Here is a 20250-nt window from a genome sequence, read left to right as displayed (position 1 = left end):
CGGCTGTTGCCATGTTAGCGTCAAATTTTAACTCTCGTTTCCTTGATTAACTATAAACTTATTACATAACATTTTTACCAAACAATAAATAATCTATTTACAAAGCGTCATCATTATAATTCACTAGCAAAATATTTACAAATTGACTCGAATTGAAAACATTTAATCGTAACATATTTGTGCCCTAACATTAAACGTGTATCTGGCAAGAAAATTTATGACAGCAATTTAGCTAAATTTAATTTTTTAAAGCGTAACACTGCTCGTACGTTCAACAATCCAAAACTACGGAATAGACCTCTAAATAATATTACAAACATAACATTCAACTTCGTGAATTTATAAGATGAATTATTGTTTGCCACACTTGGGAAAATATTGCATTTTGTGATTAAAATATATAAAAAAAAAATATGAATAACCACTCGACTACATAAAAATAGTAATAGTGCGTGTTACCATGTGTCAATGTTAAGAAGTCTAATACTTTACATATTTTAAAACGCGATTAATTTCATATTTTCAAGTTAGCTTTCACATTTTAGCAAAGGCGATAATTTGTTTTTGCTAGAAAGATATTTCAATCATCATTAGATTAAATTATGTCAGACATATTAAATATATGATAAAAAAGTCACGTTTTAAATCTTTTATAAAGTATACTTTCAATAAATAATATTAGCGTAAAGTGAAACACAAGAAAAAAATGTTGTGTGGTTTTATGAAACCACGGTAAAAGTGAAACTGTTCGAACGGTTCTGAACACTGCTTTGTGTAGCGCATGTCGCGTGTCGGTCGGCTGCCGAGTAGGTATACCTACTCGGCAGCCGCGATACACGCGACATGCGCTACACAGACCAAAAAGTTTGAGACGATGTAATAAAAGTTTCACTTTAAAATAATCTATTTAAGATTTAATATGTAGTTCATTTTACGCAATACAGGTAATTCATTCAATCTACCAAATGGTAATAAAGTCTGTACATAAAATAATAATCTGAATGACCAGCACGCACACTTTACTTCTAATAAAATATTTTGATGGACAGGAATATATCATTCCGAAAATATATAGTGATAATTGATATTATGTTATTAAAAGTGAATGAGATAATTTTTTAAAGTAGTAAAAACAATTGAAATAATAAAATACCACAGTAACAAATACATTGATTCGCGTTACAAACATATTGATTCAAGTGACACGCGTTTTGCATTTAACATTGAGTCACATTAAGCTTACGTCTATTTATAATGGCTTTTCCTTTAAAAAAGAGAACTTTACACTCAACGATTTATTAAACTCGATATTTGAGATTCATTTCCTTTCGAGTCACAGCCTGCGCTCATAACTTCAACTCATAACACAAACCAAACCACTGTCACTTGCAACAACAAAAGACCGCAAAGAGCAAAGCACTTGGCACCGCTATTTTCATATATCCTCAAAGGCAACAAAGTCCCCAGGCCAATTCTCTCGCTTGGCAACCCTGTCCGTACCCGTGCAAGCAAAGAACGAGTCGCCTTCAAACGGATCCGATTCGCGCGTGAATATATTAACGGAGTCCGATTTTTTTATATCTCTGTGTGTTGGCGGCTTCGCTCGTAGCGGGGGAATGTCGCCTTCTTCTTCTTCCGCTATGGATGCGGTTCGCGGGCGGGGCGGATGTGTTGGATGCGTTGTATGTGTTGGATGTGTTGTATGTGTTGTATGTGTTGGATGTGTTGGATGTGTTGTATGTGTTGCATGTGTGGGTGGCGCGGTGAAGTCGTCTTCAAACATGGAACGCGGCGACATCGAGTCGGAGTCGAATCGGAAGCGAGTCGCGGGCGAGTCGCCGTCACGTGCGCGCGCTGAACTCGCTGATATGGGGGACGCGGTTGTGTCCTCTTCGAATGCGAATCTGTTGTGAGAATTAAAAAAAAAGAAGTTAGACATCATCTTTTTAGTCATTTAAATAGAGGTACGCTAAATTTTACTTGTCTTACCACAATTTGAACACGTTGACGGACAGTTTTAACAACTTATGCATTTAAAAAAAGACTTCAAAAAAAGGAGGTTATCAATTCGGCCGGTATATATTTTTTTATGTATGTACACCGATTACGCCGAGGTTTCTGAACCGATTTACGTGATTCTTTTTTTGTTTGATGCGGAATGGTTTCGAATTGGTCCCATAAAAATTTCATTCGGGTAGGCCCAGTAGTTTAGATATGCCATTTATTAAATATGTTTGAAGTCGGTGACAAGCACTAAACAGTTAGTATTAAGCCCGTGTAAGCCGGTAAGATTTACATTGGCTTGGCACCGACTTCAAACCTATTTAATAAATAGCACATCTAAGGGCCGATTTTTCAATCCCAAGATAAACAGTCTAATAACTACCCCTCGAATAGATTTATTCAATTATTTATCTAACTCATAACGGCTCGCCTATTTTTCAATCGTGATTTATTTGATGAATAACTATCTGACCAAATATTTCCATAATATATTGGCAGCTCTGCTCTCGGAGTGGCAAAACAAACATATTAAATTAGTCAGGTTAGAGCGGGATAGAGTCAACTTGCAATTTTTGCACTTGCAAGGTTTTTTTAACGTAATTATTTTTATTAGTAGAAAGTTAAAGTTATCGATCACTATATTGATTTTTCACAACAGCATTGATATAAACTTTTGTTCAAAAACATTACATATTACTATAATGATATATTTACTGACCTCGTGCCTTCCAAGCTGGAGTACGGCGCGCGCTTCTTAACAACAGCCGCGGGCGATTCTTGAAAATCATCAAACGGCGAATGTTCCTTTTCCCGCGGCGAAAAGTCGTTAGAGAACCTGTAGTCCCTCGGCCGTACCCTCGTGTCTTCCCTCCTTCGACGTCTAGGGTCTCTCGGGTCCCGGGTATCACGTCCCGAGTCCCTCCCCGAGTGCGGGTCCCTCGAGTCGCGGCCGGACTCGCGGCCCGAGTCCCGCGGGTCCCGCGAGTCCCGTCCCGAGTCCCGCCCCGAGTCCCGGTGCTCGCGCGAGTCCCGCCCTGAGTCCCGCGGCTCCCGTGAGTCCCGCCCCGAGTCCCGCAAGTCCCGGTCTGATTCGCGCCGGCTTGCGGAACGACGTCCCGGCCAGCCTAGCGTCGATCCGTATCTATACGGAATACAAAATAGGCCTTGAAAAACAACTGTATGAATAATATTAAGCTTAAAAATAAAATATTGATAAATCTCAAGTAAAATATAGTCTAAATTCTTAAGTTAGATACAATAGTGTGTAAAGTGTTATCCAAGTGAAACAAATCACGTGTCACGTGAAATGTCACAAACACGTGTATCTCTACATCTTGAATTTATCTGTTAAAATTAAGTAATGTACCTTCGTTCCGAGGGATCTTCAGTTTGCCTCAACTCATTCCGCCGTCTCGTCTCCCGCCAACCGAGCGACCCGTAATTCCTTTCTGTAATATACAAATAGAAAAATGTTTTAAACTGGCCAATTTAAACTTTAAGATCAAACTCAAAACTCAAACTCAAACATTTATTTATTCAATTAGACTTCTTCGAGAAGCACTTTTGAAACGTCAAGATACATATTTTTAAAATTTACCACCGATTCGGAAAGCAGTATCTATGGAGAAGAATCGGCAAGAAACTCCATAGTTGCTCTTTTAAATCATTTCAGTATTACAATTTTAATTTTACAAAATATGTAAGTAACTGTACGTATATATTATCATAATATGACAAAGAACTGTCCTGTGGTTTTTACGCGACAACCCTCCATGGGTTTTTATCTTCCATATATTCCTTAATGCTGTAATACGCTCTCTGAACTAATACGTTTTTTACATAATTTTTAAATTTAACACTACTAAACTCTTTAATACTATGAGGAATTCTGTTGTAAAAAAGTATACCTTGGCCCATAAATGAATTTTTAACTTTAGCTAACCGGTAAAATGGCATTTCAATTTTATTTCTGTTCCTTGTGCCATATCGGTGTCTATCTCCTACTCTTGTGTGTAAGTCTGCGTTTTTGTGTACATATAAAATATTATTAAATATATACTGTGATGGTACAGTGAGGATACCAGTATTCTTAAAGAGATCTCTTAGTGAGTCCCTAGCACGTAAATTATATATAGAGCGTATGGCTCTTTTCTGTAATATAAATATAGTTTCTATATCTGCAGCCCTGCCCCATAGCAGAATTCCATAGGACATAATGCTATGAAAGTAGCTAAAATAAAATTAGACAATTAGATCTTAGACGGATACAGTTTACCGTGTTGGAAATTAGTGAAATTTATTTGTATGTTTGTCCTCAACAAAATCTAATGTTAGATAACCAAATATGATATAGGTTGTCTACACTAATATTATAAAGAAGAAAACTTTGTTTGTTTGATTGTAATGAATAGACTCATAAACTACTGGACCAATTTTGATGAAATTTGGCACAGATAATCTTTAGACCCTGAGACATAGGCTACCTTTTATTGCGAAATATGTACCACGGGCGAAGCCGGGGCGGACCGCTAGTTTTTTATATAATTTTATGAATTTTCATAGAAATAAAAGTAAAACACGTACCGTCCCTCCTCCAGCGCTGTTCGGGCCAACGTTCCCGCGGCGAGGACCGGCCCGAACCGCACCCGTCACTGTAACTAATAAAATTCGATGATAAGTTTGTAAATAAGGTTAAAAAAAATAAAAATTGTGCTAAAGCAAAAGCAATCTTTTTATTAAAATAATAGTTTTTAGAACCTCACAAATAATAACGTTCAATAACATCAATTTGAGAAGTTATATAATATAAATAGTAGGTAAAAACTAGCCTGATCAAATTATGAGGTTCAATAGGTCATTAGTTGTTTACTTTGTGAAAATAATTCTATTATTCAAATTAAAAATGTCATATTTTGGAATAAACGTTGTTCTAGAAGGGAAAATAAAACAATTGAGTTTTCAGTTCACCTAAGAATTTAATACATCTTTGTAAATAAATTTCTGGACTGTCTACAGAACTGAGCACACGATCTCAATTCTTTTTTTGGCAATTAAGTCGACGATTGAACTTGGCTCCCATTTTTACATTTATGTTTTTGGTGGGATTTAGACCTACTTTAAACGGAGAGATTGAATTCAAGCTTTGTACATTTATTAAGGTGATTGCTACGATCTGTTCCCAGCCAATGTCCCGCTAGATGGCGCTGAATTCTACATTTCTAGTTTATTTGAGTTTTTGCGTAATTGGAAAACCTTAAAGTCGTAGGAATAGTCATGGCGGTTACTGAATATTATATTTTATTGAAATATGTCATATCATTGCCTTAAAATCCACCCAATTCGGTAAAAAAATGCATTATAACATCTGTCATTGCATATAGGGTCGTTTACACACACAGACGTATACAAAAATGATAAAGATTTAAGTCTAGATGGCGTGAATGTAAAACAAGTTTTCCATTTTTCTGTATGGGTAGACAAAACTTCAAAACGCCACCTGCTACGGTTTATATTATGAACGATTAGCTTTCCGCCCGCATTTAAAAAAAAAAGCCGCATAGTTCCCGTTCCCGTGGGATTTCCGGGATAAAACCTATTCAATGTGTCCAAGTTACGTTCTATATGTGTGCTAAATTTCATTGTTATCGGTTCAGTAGTATTTGCGTGAAACACACACATGATACACATCCTCACAAACTTTCGCATTAGTAGGAAGTAGGATTGTTATAAAAATAAAAGTTATATTTGTTGGCGTAAACTATTTTGTTGTAATTTTGGGAAATAAATAATGTCAAAATTGATTACAATAAAACGCAGTTTTATTTTATTACATTACACTATTGTTTTTTTTATCAAAACATGTATTTGAAGTAGCATATACCTATGATATAATATTATGCTGATCCAAGCATTTTCACTCAAAACTAATATATCACTAATGATTTGTAAAAGTAAATTATTTCAATATACATTTCATAACCAACAAGTAAGAATAATAATTATTCATACAACAACAAATCTAAAACACTATTTACTATGGAAAAAAACCAGGAAGGTGAAAAAGATATTTACGATTTCGACGCACTCGACTTTTAGTAAAATATAGTAGGTAAAAATTAAACAATGGTAATGTAAATTCTAAACAAACTACTACCAAAATACAATTAGAACAAAAATCATTTGACTTGTTTATTTCACCCAGAGGCCAGAGGCGGCTCGTGACAAAATTGTATAGGTGTTCACTTGAAATAAAACAACGAAAATACAATAGCGTTAGCGGGATGATTTATTACAAAAAAATGAGCACCACATTTTATAAATGTCTATAACACTAAAAATTACAAAGTACAGGCTATTTCAAAACGAATTCAATGATTATCAATAATTAGTAAATCACCGAATTTGCATTCGCGAGCGTAGGTATCCATAGTGTTTGTCACTGACGGTCACTGACCTCTATAACTTATAGTTATAGAGGTCAGTGGTGTTTGTTGTGTAAACATGTATGTATTTGAGTAGTTAGTAGCATATTATATTCTGAATTTCTGATCCATGCCTATTCACTCAAAACTAATAACACTAATGATTTGTAACAGTAAATTATTTCAATAGGTAGGTATTTGAACATTTCCCAACAAGACGTAAGAATAATTATTCGTAGGTATACAAGATACAATAACAAATCTAATACACTATTTATTATTTTATTATTTACTAGCGGTCCGCCCCGGCTTCGCCCGTGGTACATGTTTACGTTTTCTCTCCATAAGAAGTAAGAACCATCCTCGTACTTCAAGGAATATAATAAAAAAAGAATTATCGAAATCGGTTCAGCCGTTCTCGAGTTATGCGCTTACCAACACATTTTGCGATTCATTTTTATATTAGATTATGTGAAAATAACCAGGAAGGTGAAAAACATATTTACGAAAACATAGTACCTAACATATGGCTGTCGCTACAATAATTATATTTCAATTTTATCTTTTTATACCTAGTAGAACTGGCCGACGAATAAAAAAAATCATATTAGAATAAATTTACGGAACAAAAAAAGGATTGTAACTGAATTAGGTAGGTAATTAGGTATGTTTGTTTCTGGGCGCACCGTTTTCGACGACGCGACGCGCGACGTCGAAAACGGTATAGGTATAGGTACCTACTTTGCTAAAACAAACTAATAAAATTGTGTGTCTGTCTGAAAATTCGGAAAAGCATATTTTGCAAGTTTGTGATTACTTTGATAGTTTACCGATTTATAATAATTGTAATTGTAATTGTATAATAAGTATATCATTTGCAATGTGGTGAAATTTCATAAAAATCACGAGCCAATTTTTTGTTTTGAATCCCACCGAAAATATAATTGCGTTATTAGAATAATTAATTACTATACCTACCCACGATCAATTATTACAATATAGTCTCAAATGCATACTAGAGAAATATTGCAATTTGATTCAATGCATAGCATACAAAAATAAATTCACAACACAAGAAATTCCGCGCGCAAATCATAGCGCGTGTCATCAAGCCGACGACGACGCGACGCCGAACAAAAGTACCTACGACGGACGACCACGCTTCGAGTTGCCAAGTTACAACAATAATGAGTAATAAGTTTTCCATTTTTCTGTATGAGTAGACAGAACTTCAAAACGCCCGCGCCACCTGCTACGGACGATTGTTATAAAAATAAAAGTTATATTTGCTGGTGTAAACTATTTTATTGATCAATAATTTTGGAAAATAATAATTGTCAACATTGATTACAATAAAACGCAGTTTTATTTTATTACACTATTGTTTTTTTATCAAAACATGTATTTGAAGTACCATATAATATTATGCTGATCCAAGCATTTTCACTCAAAACTAATATCACTAATGATTTGTAAAAGTAAATTATTTCAATATACATTTCATAACCAACAAGTAAGAATAATTATTATTATTCCTACCTACAACAACAAACCTAAAACACTATTTACTATGGGAAAATAACCAGGAAGGTGAAAAACATATTATTATTTACGATTTCGACGAACTCGACTTTTAGTAAAATATAGTAGGTAAACATAATATTATGGTTTTGATTTTTGCTACTAGTATAAGAAAACTGCGTGTTCAATGCACGTCGGGGTCACGCAACTGTGGAGGAAGGAAGGTGATTTCCTCCATCGAATAAGTGAAGTTTCTCAACATACTCGATTGGCAGACCGGCCTCAATGAAGTATGTCGGAAAGTTGTATATGTTCTGTGTAATGAAAAAATTTCGCTTGCGCGATTCAGATTCAGGTGTCGTACAGTATACCTAATGAAGTTTTTCACTTTTTGATTTTACAGCAAATACAAAATAAAAAATATACAATGGTTAATATGTAAATTCTAAACAAACTACTACCAAAATACAATTAGAACAAAAATCATTTGACTTGTTGATTTCGGCCGCGGCGATGCGACGCGTGACGTGAACGGAGTAGAGTATACTAATTACTGATACCTACTTTGATAAAACAAACTACTTGTTTGTCTGTCTGAAAATTCGGAAGTACTAAGGTAGTTTACCGATTTATAATAATATTGTATACCTATATCGTTGTTTAAAAAATATTCAAACACAATAAAATATTATGATATACTGATTTATCACTGGTTTCAGTGATGAACTGATGAGTCAATGTTAGCCACTATACTTTCGTCATACGTGTGTATGATTGATGTGATTTGCAACGTGGTGATATTTCAGAAAAATCACGGGTCAAATTGTCCCACCGAAAATATAACTGCGTTATAAGAATAACTATACCTACGATAAATTATACATAATACAATATAGTCTCAAATGCATACTAGTGAAATATTTTATTTGAATCAATAAAATAAAAAAAAAAATAAAAAATAATAATAATACAAAAATAAATTCACAACACAAGAAAATCCGCTCGCAAATCATAGCGCGTGACAATGAAATCAAGAACTTTCGAGCCGACGCGGACGACGAAGGAGCCTAACAAAAGTACCTACAATCATAGGCGGCTCGTGACAAAATTGTATGGCCGTGTTCACTTGAAATAAAACAACGAAAATAGGAACCTACAATAGCGTTAGCAGTACAAAAAAAATGAGCACCACATTATAAATGTCTAAAAATTATAGAGTATTTCAAAACGAATTCAATTATTATTTAGCAATAATTAGAAAATCCCCGAATTTGCATTCGTGATCGTATTCATAGTGTTTGTCTACACTAATATTATAAAGAGGAAAACTTTGTTTGTTTGTTTGATTGTAATGAATAGGCTCATAAACTACTGGACATTTTACCAATGCAATGTTTGCAAGTTTGTGATTACTTTGATAGTTTACCGATTTATAATAATTGTATACTTATATCATTGTTTAAAAATATTCAAACACAATATGATATAGGTACTGATTTATCACTGGTTTCAGTGATGAACTGATGAGTCAATGTTAGCCACAATACTAATCACTTTCGTCATACATGTGTATGAACTATGATTGATGTGATTTGCAATGTGGTGAAATTTCATAAAAATCACGGGCCAATTTTTGTTTTGAATCTCACCGAAAATACATATATTACTAATTGCGTTATTAGAATAATTAATTACTATACCCACGATCAATTATTACAATTTACAATATAGTCTCAAATGCATACTAGAGAAATATTGCAATTTGAATCAATTAAAATGCATAGCATACAAAAATAAATTCACAACACAAGAAATTCCGCGCGCAAATCATAGCGCGTGTCAATGAAATCAAGAATGTAATTTTATATCAAGCCGACGACGACGCCGAACTAAAGTACCTACAGTACCATTTACCTTCAGTGTACAATACAGTTTACACTTTACATACCTACGACGGACGAACAATAATGAGTAATAAATTGTTTACAAAAAAAAACATAGTTTCTAAGGTCATTAGTTTTATTTTATTTTATTGTTATTTTCTTTGAACGATTGGAAATGAAATTACTCAATTTTTACACAGAACTTTGATTTATTAGAATTATGCTCATTATGTATAAGATAACGAACGCGAATGCACGACATCTAGCGCGTCAATGTCTAAACATCGCCTTTCGTTTAGACATTGACGCGCTAGATCTGTAATAAGTATATAGTCTATGCGCTAGATGTCGTGCTTTATGTCGTGTTTCGCTTGGCAAAAGTCACGCACACTACTGTAGAAGTGTCAAATTTTGCCGGTATTTCACTGTTGTTTTTCTAAGTAAATAATGTAAGTTATTGATTAAAAAGGTCGAACGCGGACACATTTCATTGTAGAGAAGTGATAAAATGATTAGTTTTAAAGAAATAGTGTCTGTGTTAAGTGTTTAGACGTCATCAAAAATGTATGGAGGGACGGGCGGAACATCCACCTTAAGGATCGGTGACAATACAACAATTTCATGAGTTTAAACCAGTTATTCAGTTTTTATTTACTATGTATATATTTTACTTACTCTTCATCATCATACGAGAGCCGCGCCTTCCTGTGCCTATCGATCTCCCTGTAATCCTTGGACCTCTCCCTCCCCCTCGAGTCCCTGTACTCCCTCTCCCTGTACGTCCTGTCCCGCTCCCACTCGTCCCTCTCGCGGCTCCTCCGCTCTCGTCTCTCCCTGCTGACGTCACGCCGGCCCCTCCCACCGCCCGAGTCGCGCCGGTCTCTACTCTCTCTGTCGCGTTTCTCTCTCACTTTCTCTTTCTCTCTCCCGCTGCCCGAGTCGAGGCATTCTCGTGAGCCGGATGAGTTGTGACTGTAGAGAAATATTGGATATAATACACATATCTATGCTAATATTATAAAGCTAAAGAGTTTGTTTGTTTGAACGCGCTAATAGCAGGAACTACTGCTTTGATCTGAAAAATTTAACGAGGAAGGCTATAGGCTATATATCATCATGCTAGGACCAACAGGAGCGAAGCAATGCGGGTGAAACCGAGTATATTCTATTTTCTGTCCAAATACACCAATTAGTTATGACCAAAATGATTAATTTTATTGTTAAACAAATGGAAGAGATCTGTATATTAAAAAAGTTTGCGACATTCTTATTAAAGTAATATACCATTTGTCAAAATTATTTATGTGTACCTATTATTCCGCAAAAATGACTATAACCATACTGCGCAATTTTTTTCACAGACGCGACCGGTAATTATTATACACTAACTAGCGGTCCGCCCCGGCTTCGCCCGTGGTACATATGAAAAATAGATGTTGGCCGATTCTCAGACTTACCCGATATGCACAGAAAATTTCATGAGAATCGGTCCACCCGTTTCGGAGGAGTATGCAGACTAACATTGTGACACGAGAATTTTATATATAAGATTAGTGTAAAATTTAAAAAACAAACTAAACTATAAAAAAATAAGCAACCCACCGAGACTCCCTATCACGTCGTATTGTATGCCTTGGTACAGTCCGTTCCTCCTCCCATGGCGACGCGTCTCGAGACGATGATGATGTTTGCACTAAAATCACAAAATTAGTAGGTAGCAAATAATCGGTTATAGGATTAACTATTAAAATTATTTTGTATTCTGGAGCTGTAAAAATGAGAAAAAACGTCGAAAAAATGAGAAAAAAAGTAGTTTAAATACTCTTTAACACACACATGATTTTAAAAATAAATCACGAAATACACAATGCTGTTATGTCCTAATTGCATATTTATGCGTGTGTACTTGCTTGTGTATATTTGCCTGTGTGTATGCGTTTGTGTCTATATATTATGTGCGTTTGCGCCCGCGTGTTAGTTCTGTACACGTGTGTGTGTGTGTGTGTGCGTGCGCTCATGTTTATGCGTATGTGTGGTCGGGTGTGTGTGTACGGGTATATACGTGTGTGCACATGTGCGTATGCTTGTGCGTACGTGTTCGTCTTGTGTATGTGTGTGTGTGTACGTGTGTTTATGTGTGCGTTTGTGCCCGCGTGTTTTTGCGTGTGTATGTGTGTCGTACGAGCGAATAAGTGTGCGTGTCTCTATATGCGAGTGTGTGTAAGTGTTCGTATGTGTGTGTGTGTGTGTGCGCACATACCGGTGTGGGCTGTGTGCGCGCGGCGGCGCCGCTCGCGCGGCTCGGAGTCGCGCGAGTCGCTGGACCAGCCCTCGGTCCACGCGAGCCGCCGCAGCCCGCCCGCCGCGCCCGCACACCGCTCTGCGCAACGCACGCTACACTACTCGCTATGTTCGTACCCAATGTACACGCGTGTACGGGGGACGAGCAATGGATTGTAAATCAAGTAATAATGTCGCGTATTTGATATAAATTCCGAACGCACAATATAGCTCTGTACGGATTGTAATGGATAACTATTGATATAGCCCGCCCGCGCACCGCTCTGCGCACACCGCACGCTACACTACTCGCTATGTTCGTACCCAATATACACGCGTGTACGGGGGACGAGCAATGGATTGCAAATAAACTACACAAAATCCTAACGAACGACGAACAATGTAATGGATAGCTATTGATATGGCAAGCACGCGCACCGCTCTGCTCACACAGCACAGTACACGCTATGTTACTGTTTATGGTACCAATTGTATGAGCGTATACGGGTAACGGAAACGAGCAATGGATTGTAAATAAACTACACCGAGATTTTGAAAAGTTCCTAACTATTACGGATAGTAATTCCAATACACAGTTAATGACGCCCGCAACGCGTTCTGCGCAGTACACTACTCGCCACTTGTATGAGCGTATATGGTGCACGAGCAATGGATTGCAAATGAAGGAATAATGTCACGTATTTGATAAAAATTCCTAACGCACAGTATAGCTCTGTATGGATTGTGATGGATAGCTAATGATAGCACGCCCGCTCTGTGCACACCACACTCGCTAAGTTCTGTACCACTTGTATGAGTATGTATAGGGAAGCGAGCAATGGATTGTAAATAAACTACACCGCGATTTTTGATAAAATAAATCCTAACAAAACTATACAGTTTTGCTCTATGCTACGAGTGTCACTAATGATGGTGTGAAACTTATTTAGGTATTAAATGCGCGTGAATGTAATTGATGTTACCGAAATTTCCCGTTAAGGACCATTCAAACGTATTTTTAACGATTTACTATAACTTGCAAAATTTACAATACTACTAAATAGTTTTGTCTGTGCGTTGATATTTCCGTGAAACATTAAGTTTAAGTGTAGTTTTTGTGCAAGTACCATAACTTTTTTTCCAATGAAAATTATATGGATTCTGTATTCAATGCAATATAGTATTAGGAAGACCATATTAAGTAAAGCTCTTTTTCAAAGTTAAATTACAATAACTTATTAATATCAATTAACCTTTAGTATCCGGTGATGAACCGCTAGCCACATCACTGATAGACCCGGCAGATAACCTTTCCGGCGGCTGCAAACTAACTGGCATCACTTCTATAGGCGTCTCTTTCTTCACCTCAATTTTCTTATCTTCCTCTCTCTCTTTCACCGCAGGGCTCTTTCTAAACGCATCCTCCACGTGTGTGAACGACAAGGAACTATTATCTATGCAATCGAAGAAATCCGAATTGTCAAAACCATCGGATTTCTCGTCTGACTTCTTTCTCTCCTTAGGTACTTCCGGTGGTAAGGATTCGAATTCATCCTGAGGCTCAGTAATTTTAATTTCACGTAATGCCGCGTATTTGTCCGTCTCGTCTTGTTTATCAGTTCCGTTGTCACGCGGTGACACGCTTCGCCTAATTTTTTCTATCTGCAAATTCTTCATAACCGTCTTTATATCTTCTATTTTGGCTTCCACCGGTTTCGGACTAACTGAATTCCGGAACATATTGAACGAATCCAGCGTCAACTCGTCTAAAGATTTTAAGGGGCTCTTGTCCATTTCTCTGTCTTCCTTCTTCTCTTCAGTCTTTAATAATTCTTGTATATGAGTCAATTCTTGATCGTCTTCCTTCGGGCCGGTATCTATCGGGTCCAAAATGGACTTTGCTTTTAATTCTTGTTCTTGTATTTCTCTGAACGCCGCATATCTGTCGTAGCTGGGGTTCGCTTTCTTATCGAAATCGTCGAAGTTAGCAACAAATGTTTCGGCGGTGTCACTCGGTGCGAAATTATCTTCGAATTGCGTTTTAAATTCTGTGGCGAGTGATGGAAGTGAGCTCGGTTTTTCTGGTATACTCGTAGTTGGAAGGATCGCGGGCGGTTTTTCTTTTTCTTTTTCTTTTTGAAGAGGTGGTTCAACGTGTATATGCTGAAAATATTACATAAAATCTTTTAGATTTCTGATATTAGCTAGAACATTTCTTTTAATTTACTTAATTGAAATTTTCTTTTAAATTCACAAAAATGTAAATATCTACCTAATTATTCAGTTAATAAGGTACACATTACCGATCGTTCGACATCAGCAGCTAAATACGATCTCAGGTACTCGGTGAGTTGAGGCAGCGTCATGGACGATAAAGTAGCAGCCGGGACTCGTAACCTAAAAACAAGAATATCAAATTTAGTTTAAGTTTTTATTTGAACGCCATGCTTAAAAATTAGGAAAGTGCTTTTTTAGTTTTTAATTTTATTGAAAAGACTTAGAATTGTAGTGAAATTTGGTCAATTTAAGCCTTATAATATATAATACACAACTTCAAATTTTAGGTATCATCAGTTTTTGAATTGCACTAAAATAGTAGCTGTAAAGAAACAATCCTTTTAAAAAGGTCACAGTTCACTTAACCAAACTCCATGTGCCCCAAATAGGTGGCCCATAGGACATTAATTCAAGTCCGTTCACTACGCAATTGGAGTAGTATTTCTCCCCGTATTAGGGTCACCGCTCACCTAACTGCTCAACCTGCGTATTTTCCCCACATTAGGGCCAACGCTCACCTGGCAGCCAGCTCGTCCATAGTGAGCGTTAGTAATTGGCTAAGCGTGATATCGAATCGCTTAGCAGCTGGTAGGGGCGGTGGTGCAGGCGCTAAGTATTCGTCCTCGCTGCTTGTTGTTATGGACGACATTCGAGGCTTCATACTGCGGTCGGCCTGGAATAAATGAAAAAAAATTCAAACGAAATAATTTTTCACTGTGCGATAAGAGAATTATCACTTCTTGCTGATTCATTTTATACTTTTTGACGTACATTTGGTCTTACATTATTTTCATTTTAACTGACAGATAAACAAATGCTGTGAAACCTGTTTGATACTAACATCTGCAATAGTAGTACTTTGATTAAGTTATTCCTCAAAATTGAATTTGCAAATTCGTTTGACAAAGGAATATGAATTATAAAATAAACTTGTGAATAAAATATCTAATTCTTCTCAACTCAAATCATTGTTGTGTAATCTTAAAATAAACTGAAAAAAATCGATGTCAAATAAATTTTAATAACTACGCCATCTATTGCACAGATTTAAAAACACAGCAACCACGTGGCACAGAAGAAGAGGTATGTGATGAACATTACTAGATGGCGCTAAACTAACCCATTATTTAATTTTTATTGTTTTTCGTTAATATATCAATGTTATACGCGAAATATTATGTGATTTTTAATAAAATATCAATTATTAGGTAATGTAATATAGTAATCAGTAATTCGAGAAGTTGATTATTAATTTAAGGAATAAATTTCAAGTAATCACTTGTTGTAGGTAGACAAAAAATCTATTATTACTTGGGTATTTTGGAAAAAAATTCCTCATTTTACAAACATTGTCGGTGCAAATATTACATGTATACTAGTATAGCTATGCTACAACAATTTTTTGACACTTGGAAGATATTTTACAAGAAGGTGGTATTAGTTCTGTATTTCGCGACGTACCAAAAGATTCAAATCAAATCAAATATGTTTGCTCGTATATGGTAATTAAAAATCAATGTTTAGTCACAAATTTACTGCCATTTTAAATGGTGTGCAAAAATTTTTACAAATTAAATTCTTGAAACAAACACATATTACTATTATTTATTTTAGAGCTTTTAGTTTAGTTTAGTTTATAGACATAATATTATGATCAATATTGGGAGAAGCCTCTGGCTCCTGAGACACAGTTTTAAACTAGTTCGGGAGCCGAAGGATTCATTATTGTGACCTGTGTAATAGGCATGACGACAGTATCCATAAATGGTCGTATTAGTGTTTTTAAGGGAAAATGTATAATAGATAAATTACATAAAGTGACTTAGAAATCTTAAAAACATTAAGATTAATGAGATTATCAATAAAATAAAACATTGAAATACTGCAGTTGGCCATTTTGACTAAAACACGCGTGACGTCACGCTTAAGTAAACAACTCAAATCAGATGTTTTTTGTTGTTATGAATATGTTGAGAATACGCATTTTTATTTATTTTCTATTGTTTCACGTATGATTTATCGACTCAGAACAGAAATATAATTGCGAATTCACGAATACATGGTTCGGGGTTAATCATTTCTTATTATTTTCTCGCTTAAAATAATTACTAACACATTTTTGAGCATTATTTTTATGTGGATTCACACTGCAATACTGCACACCACTTATAAACTTTGAAATTCGTTTCTATAACACATATTAAATAAATATTTTTTTAATTTTCTTCGCAATGCGTACAAATAATTACGTATTTACCAAAATGTGACGTCACGCCTACGCCATGACACCTGCGAGCTGTTTTGGCACAGTTAATAAATATTTTTTGGAAAATGGCTTTTATCTTCGTTAAATTTAAGTATATTACCGAAATATAGGGTTTTTCTTGTATAGTAAACGTATACACACATTATGGAAGAGGATTTCAAAATCTTTCGTCATGCCTATTATGTCAATAAAGTATTTTATTATAATTTATTATTATTATTACTCACAACTGGCTCTTTCTTCCTAACCGGTTTCGGCAGTGGTGGTCCCGTATCCCCGTCGTCCGGTTCGTGGGGGGGCCGTGGGGGGGGCAGGCCCAGGTCCGTGACCTTCTTGGGGGGCAGGGGGGGAGGGGGGGACGCGTTGTCCACTAGCTTGGAGCTCGGCTGCGGGCGTTGCCGGATAGTGGACGTGTCCGTCATCTGCGAACAGATCGTGTGGTGGGGTAGCTTTTTAGAAAATGTTATTATTTATTTGCGACGATTTATTGTAAATAAAAAAAAACACCTTATTGTACAATGCACAGATATAAAATACAATAATATACAAAATGAATCTTCACCGTACAAATTGGCGGCCTTATCGCATTGAAGCGATTTCTTCCAGGCAACCTTGTTGTTGTACATAACACAATAAAAATAATAAATCTACTTTGATTTGTAAATAAAAAGTTATAAATGTAAAATGATAATAGTACAGAGCGTTATCCACGTCACGCCAAGCATCATTTTTGCGTTTTGTTGATCGGTTGAAGGACACTAGAAGGCTTTATATTTTTTTTCTGAACACTTTAGTGTTTTGAAACAACATTTAATTACTTATATAAACATATTTATTTAATAATATATGTATATGAAATAAATAAATATTTAAAAAAAATATATTTATACGTCTAACACAATGTTTTATAGATATACTAATAACTGAGTACGAATGTGTACACTGGTCAATGAGAATGGAGTGCCAAGACAAATTCGTTATTTGAATGTTTCCCTACCTGTCTCTGCAGCCGGGGCGACTTGGGCACGGGCTCCGGCGGCAAGCTGACCTGCAGCGGCCCGTTGAACACACTCTTGCCGCTCTCCGGCCCGACCTCCGGCTTATCCTGCGTATCCCTGCTCGGTTTACTCTTGAAATCGTCCGCCCGCAAAAAACTCGTCTTGGGGAACTCCTGCATACTCGTGAACGGATCGTCCTTGAACGTGTCCGAGAACGGGTCCGCGTTATCGAACGGATCGGTCTCGGCGAACGGATCGGACGCGAAAAACCCCCCCGCGTACCCGGCGGTCGGATCGGTCCGGTCGGTCCGGGCCACGGCCACCGTGCCGCCCGAGTGGCGCGACAGCGAGGTGAGGCTCGTGGCCGGCCCGTACGCGTCCCGCCCGTACGCGTCCCGCACGTACGCTTCCCGCCCGTACGCTTCCCGTCCGTACGCGTCCCGTGCGCACGCGTCCCGCCCGCCCGCCACCGGCATTATGTCGGTTAGGAGCGACTGCGTCGGCGGGACGAGGTCTTTCAGTACTTTCTTTGGTGGATTTTTGAGCTCCTGAAAGAAGAGTTTTTTGTCAACGTAAGGTTTACTCCGGCCGGTGCCGAGCGGGTCTAGTTCGGTGAATACGTCGTACGCGGTCGGGTCGGCGGCGGCCTGCGAGATCACCTGCAACACCCATCACGGTTCTATTGCGCTTGTATTAGTACCACGCCACGTGGCGCATTCGGAGACTTTAAGCGTATCGAATCATGCGAGTACCTATACAGGTTGCTCTGTGAGAAACGAAACACGGTCCGATAGACGGGCTTCGTATACGGCGTGATAGTACTTAATCGAAACCGTTGCTTCACACCATATTTTGTGTGAACGTTTGACACTTTCGAGACAACCTGTATGTGTTGCATAGCGAGGGCAGCCAAATAAATAAAAACAAGCGTAGTATCTTGAAGAGCAAACGATAAAAACGGTGCTAAGGTGTGCAGGTGTAAAGACATACGAATATAATATAGTCGCTACATTCCTTTTCCTTACAGGGTTTCGAACATCACAGAGTACATGCAAGTTTGCATACGACAATTATTATTAACACATAAAGCAAATTATAGTTTGCTTAATTTAATCTCTCCTATTACAAATAACAAAGAAGTTAATTATTTAATATTTTAACGAAAACAGCAATTTAACCACAAACATGTTCACTATACAGTGTGGAAATGTTCGATGGGCCCTGGAGGGAAAGTATTAGAAAATATACTGGAGATAGCAAATTTTGCTTTCCTTTATTTAAAAAAAAAAACTGCATTCAAAGATTTTCGTAAATTCACTTGCTTCGATCAGGAATCGAACAAACTAAAATGTGAAAAAATAAAATTTTCTATTTTATTCTTCAAATCGACACGAATAGGTCTATTTTCTACAACATATTATCCGTAAAACTTTAAATCTTCATTATTGAGTACACATGAGCCTTGATCAACGTCTACGAAAAGTTGTTCGTCTATCATATAAATTATAATTTTCTTATGAGTCAAAGTAATTAATACCCCAAGATGTTTTATTAAATATGTGAATTACAGATAAGAAAAAGTTTAATTGGTCATTAATTAATAATATTAATTTAATGCACATATTTTCTTACTTAGACGTTTCTTCTTTTGATTGAAATTTGAAAGAAGTAGGACGTTAAACATTTATGCGGTGCAAGACCGCAGATTCGATTACTATTTTGCCTTTTTTATTTTTGATTTACTTGTAATTATTACTTACCAATATTTTCAGAAGAAAATAAATTTCCATTCTATTATTTATAAGAGCAAATATTTTTAAAAGAAATTAATTATCTTTAATATTATTTGTGTCCATTTGAAAAAAAAAACAAGAATTTTTTTTTATTTTTAGTTAGTTCGATGCCCGGTCGAAGCAAGTGAATTTTTGAAAATCTATTTCTTTTTAAAATTAAAGGAATGTTTCCTCTCAGCAAAATTTGCTATCTCTATTATTTCAAGTACTTTCCCTCCAGGGCCCATCGAAAATTTCCACACTGTATAAAAGTGTCACATAATAATACAACTGTAACGACAATGCGTTACATTACAAACATAAAAGTTCATAAATGTTTAAGCTTATACGTCAATTGTAAAATGCAATTTCATACACAAATTTATATTTATTTCTATTCATAAAGTAATGTTATATGGCTTACCGGTTGTTCAGTGGGGTTATCGACCAAAGCTGGTTTTGGTTCGAAATCCGCTGCGACAGAAGACAAGTCGAAAGGCAGCGGGGGCTTGCTGGGGCTTGCGGAGCTTCGCCCCGGGGTGCTCCGTCCCCGCCCCGCGCCCGGCGGTGGGGGGAGGAGTCCCTTCTGTAATAATAATAAAAAAAAAAAATACAAAATAAACAATTTAAAATGTGATTGTATTCCTGGCTATGAAAATCCATACTAATATTATAAATCCAAAAGTAACTCTGTCTGTCTGTCTGTTACTCAATCACGCCTTAACTTCTGAACCAATATGCATGAAATTTGGTATAGAGATATTTTGATACCCGAGAAAGGACATAGGATAGGTTTTATCCCGGAAATCCTACGGGAACGGGTTTTTC

The 20250-nt window shown here is 36.5% G+C and overlaps 1 protein-coding gene across 6 annotated transcripts in view; it reads right to left on the bottom strand.

Annotated features, from left to right (window-relative positions):
* Nucleotides 1-1419: 1419 nt before the first annotated feature.
* Nucleotides 1420-20250, bottom strand: part of Dab (DAB adaptor protein) — a 40324-nt gene continuing 21493 nt past the window's right edge. For 4 of the 6 annotated variants that reach the window (XM_090110718.1, XM_090110719.1, XM_090110720.1 and 1 more), the window contains 13 exons: nt 19847-20008; nt 17650-18309; nt 16880-17074; nt 14905-15059; nt 14413-14506; nt 13363-14272; nt 12090-12209; nt 11432-11522; nt 10505-10801; nt 4588-4661; nt 3371-3452; nt 2723-3145; nt 1420-1904 (listed from right to left, as the gene is read on the bottom strand). In XM_090110718.1, the coding sequence (XP_089966844.1) occupies nt 1436-1904; nt 2723-3145; nt 3371-3452; nt 4588-4661; nt 10505-10801; nt 11432-11522; nt 12090-12209; nt 13363-14272; nt 14413-14506; nt 14905-15059; nt 16880-17074; nt 17650-18309; nt 19847-20008 (3732 nt within the window). In that variant the 3' untranslated portion in view covers nt 1420-1435. The remainder of the gene's footprint in view (nt 1905-2722; nt 3146-3370; nt 3453-4587; nt 4662-10504; nt 10802-11431; nt 11523-12089; nt 12210-13362; nt 14273-14412; nt 14507-14904; nt 15060-16879; nt 17075-17649; nt 18310-19846; nt 20009-20250) is intronic. The other 2 variants (XM_090110723.1, XM_090110724.1) reach the window with 2 other exon arrangements.

Source organism: Colias eurytheme, chromosome 16 (genome assembly GCF_061535395.1).
Source record: "Colias eurytheme isolate Ceu_HAF_F1 chromosome 16, ilColEury1 Martin Lab GWU primary, whole genome shotgun sequence".
In the NCBI taxonomy this organism is placed as follows: Eukaryota; Metazoa; Arthropoda; class Insecta; order Lepidoptera; family Pieridae; genus Colias; species Colias eurytheme.
Note: the sequence above shows the minus strand (reverse complement) of the source record. Positions and strands in the feature narration are given on the sequence as shown.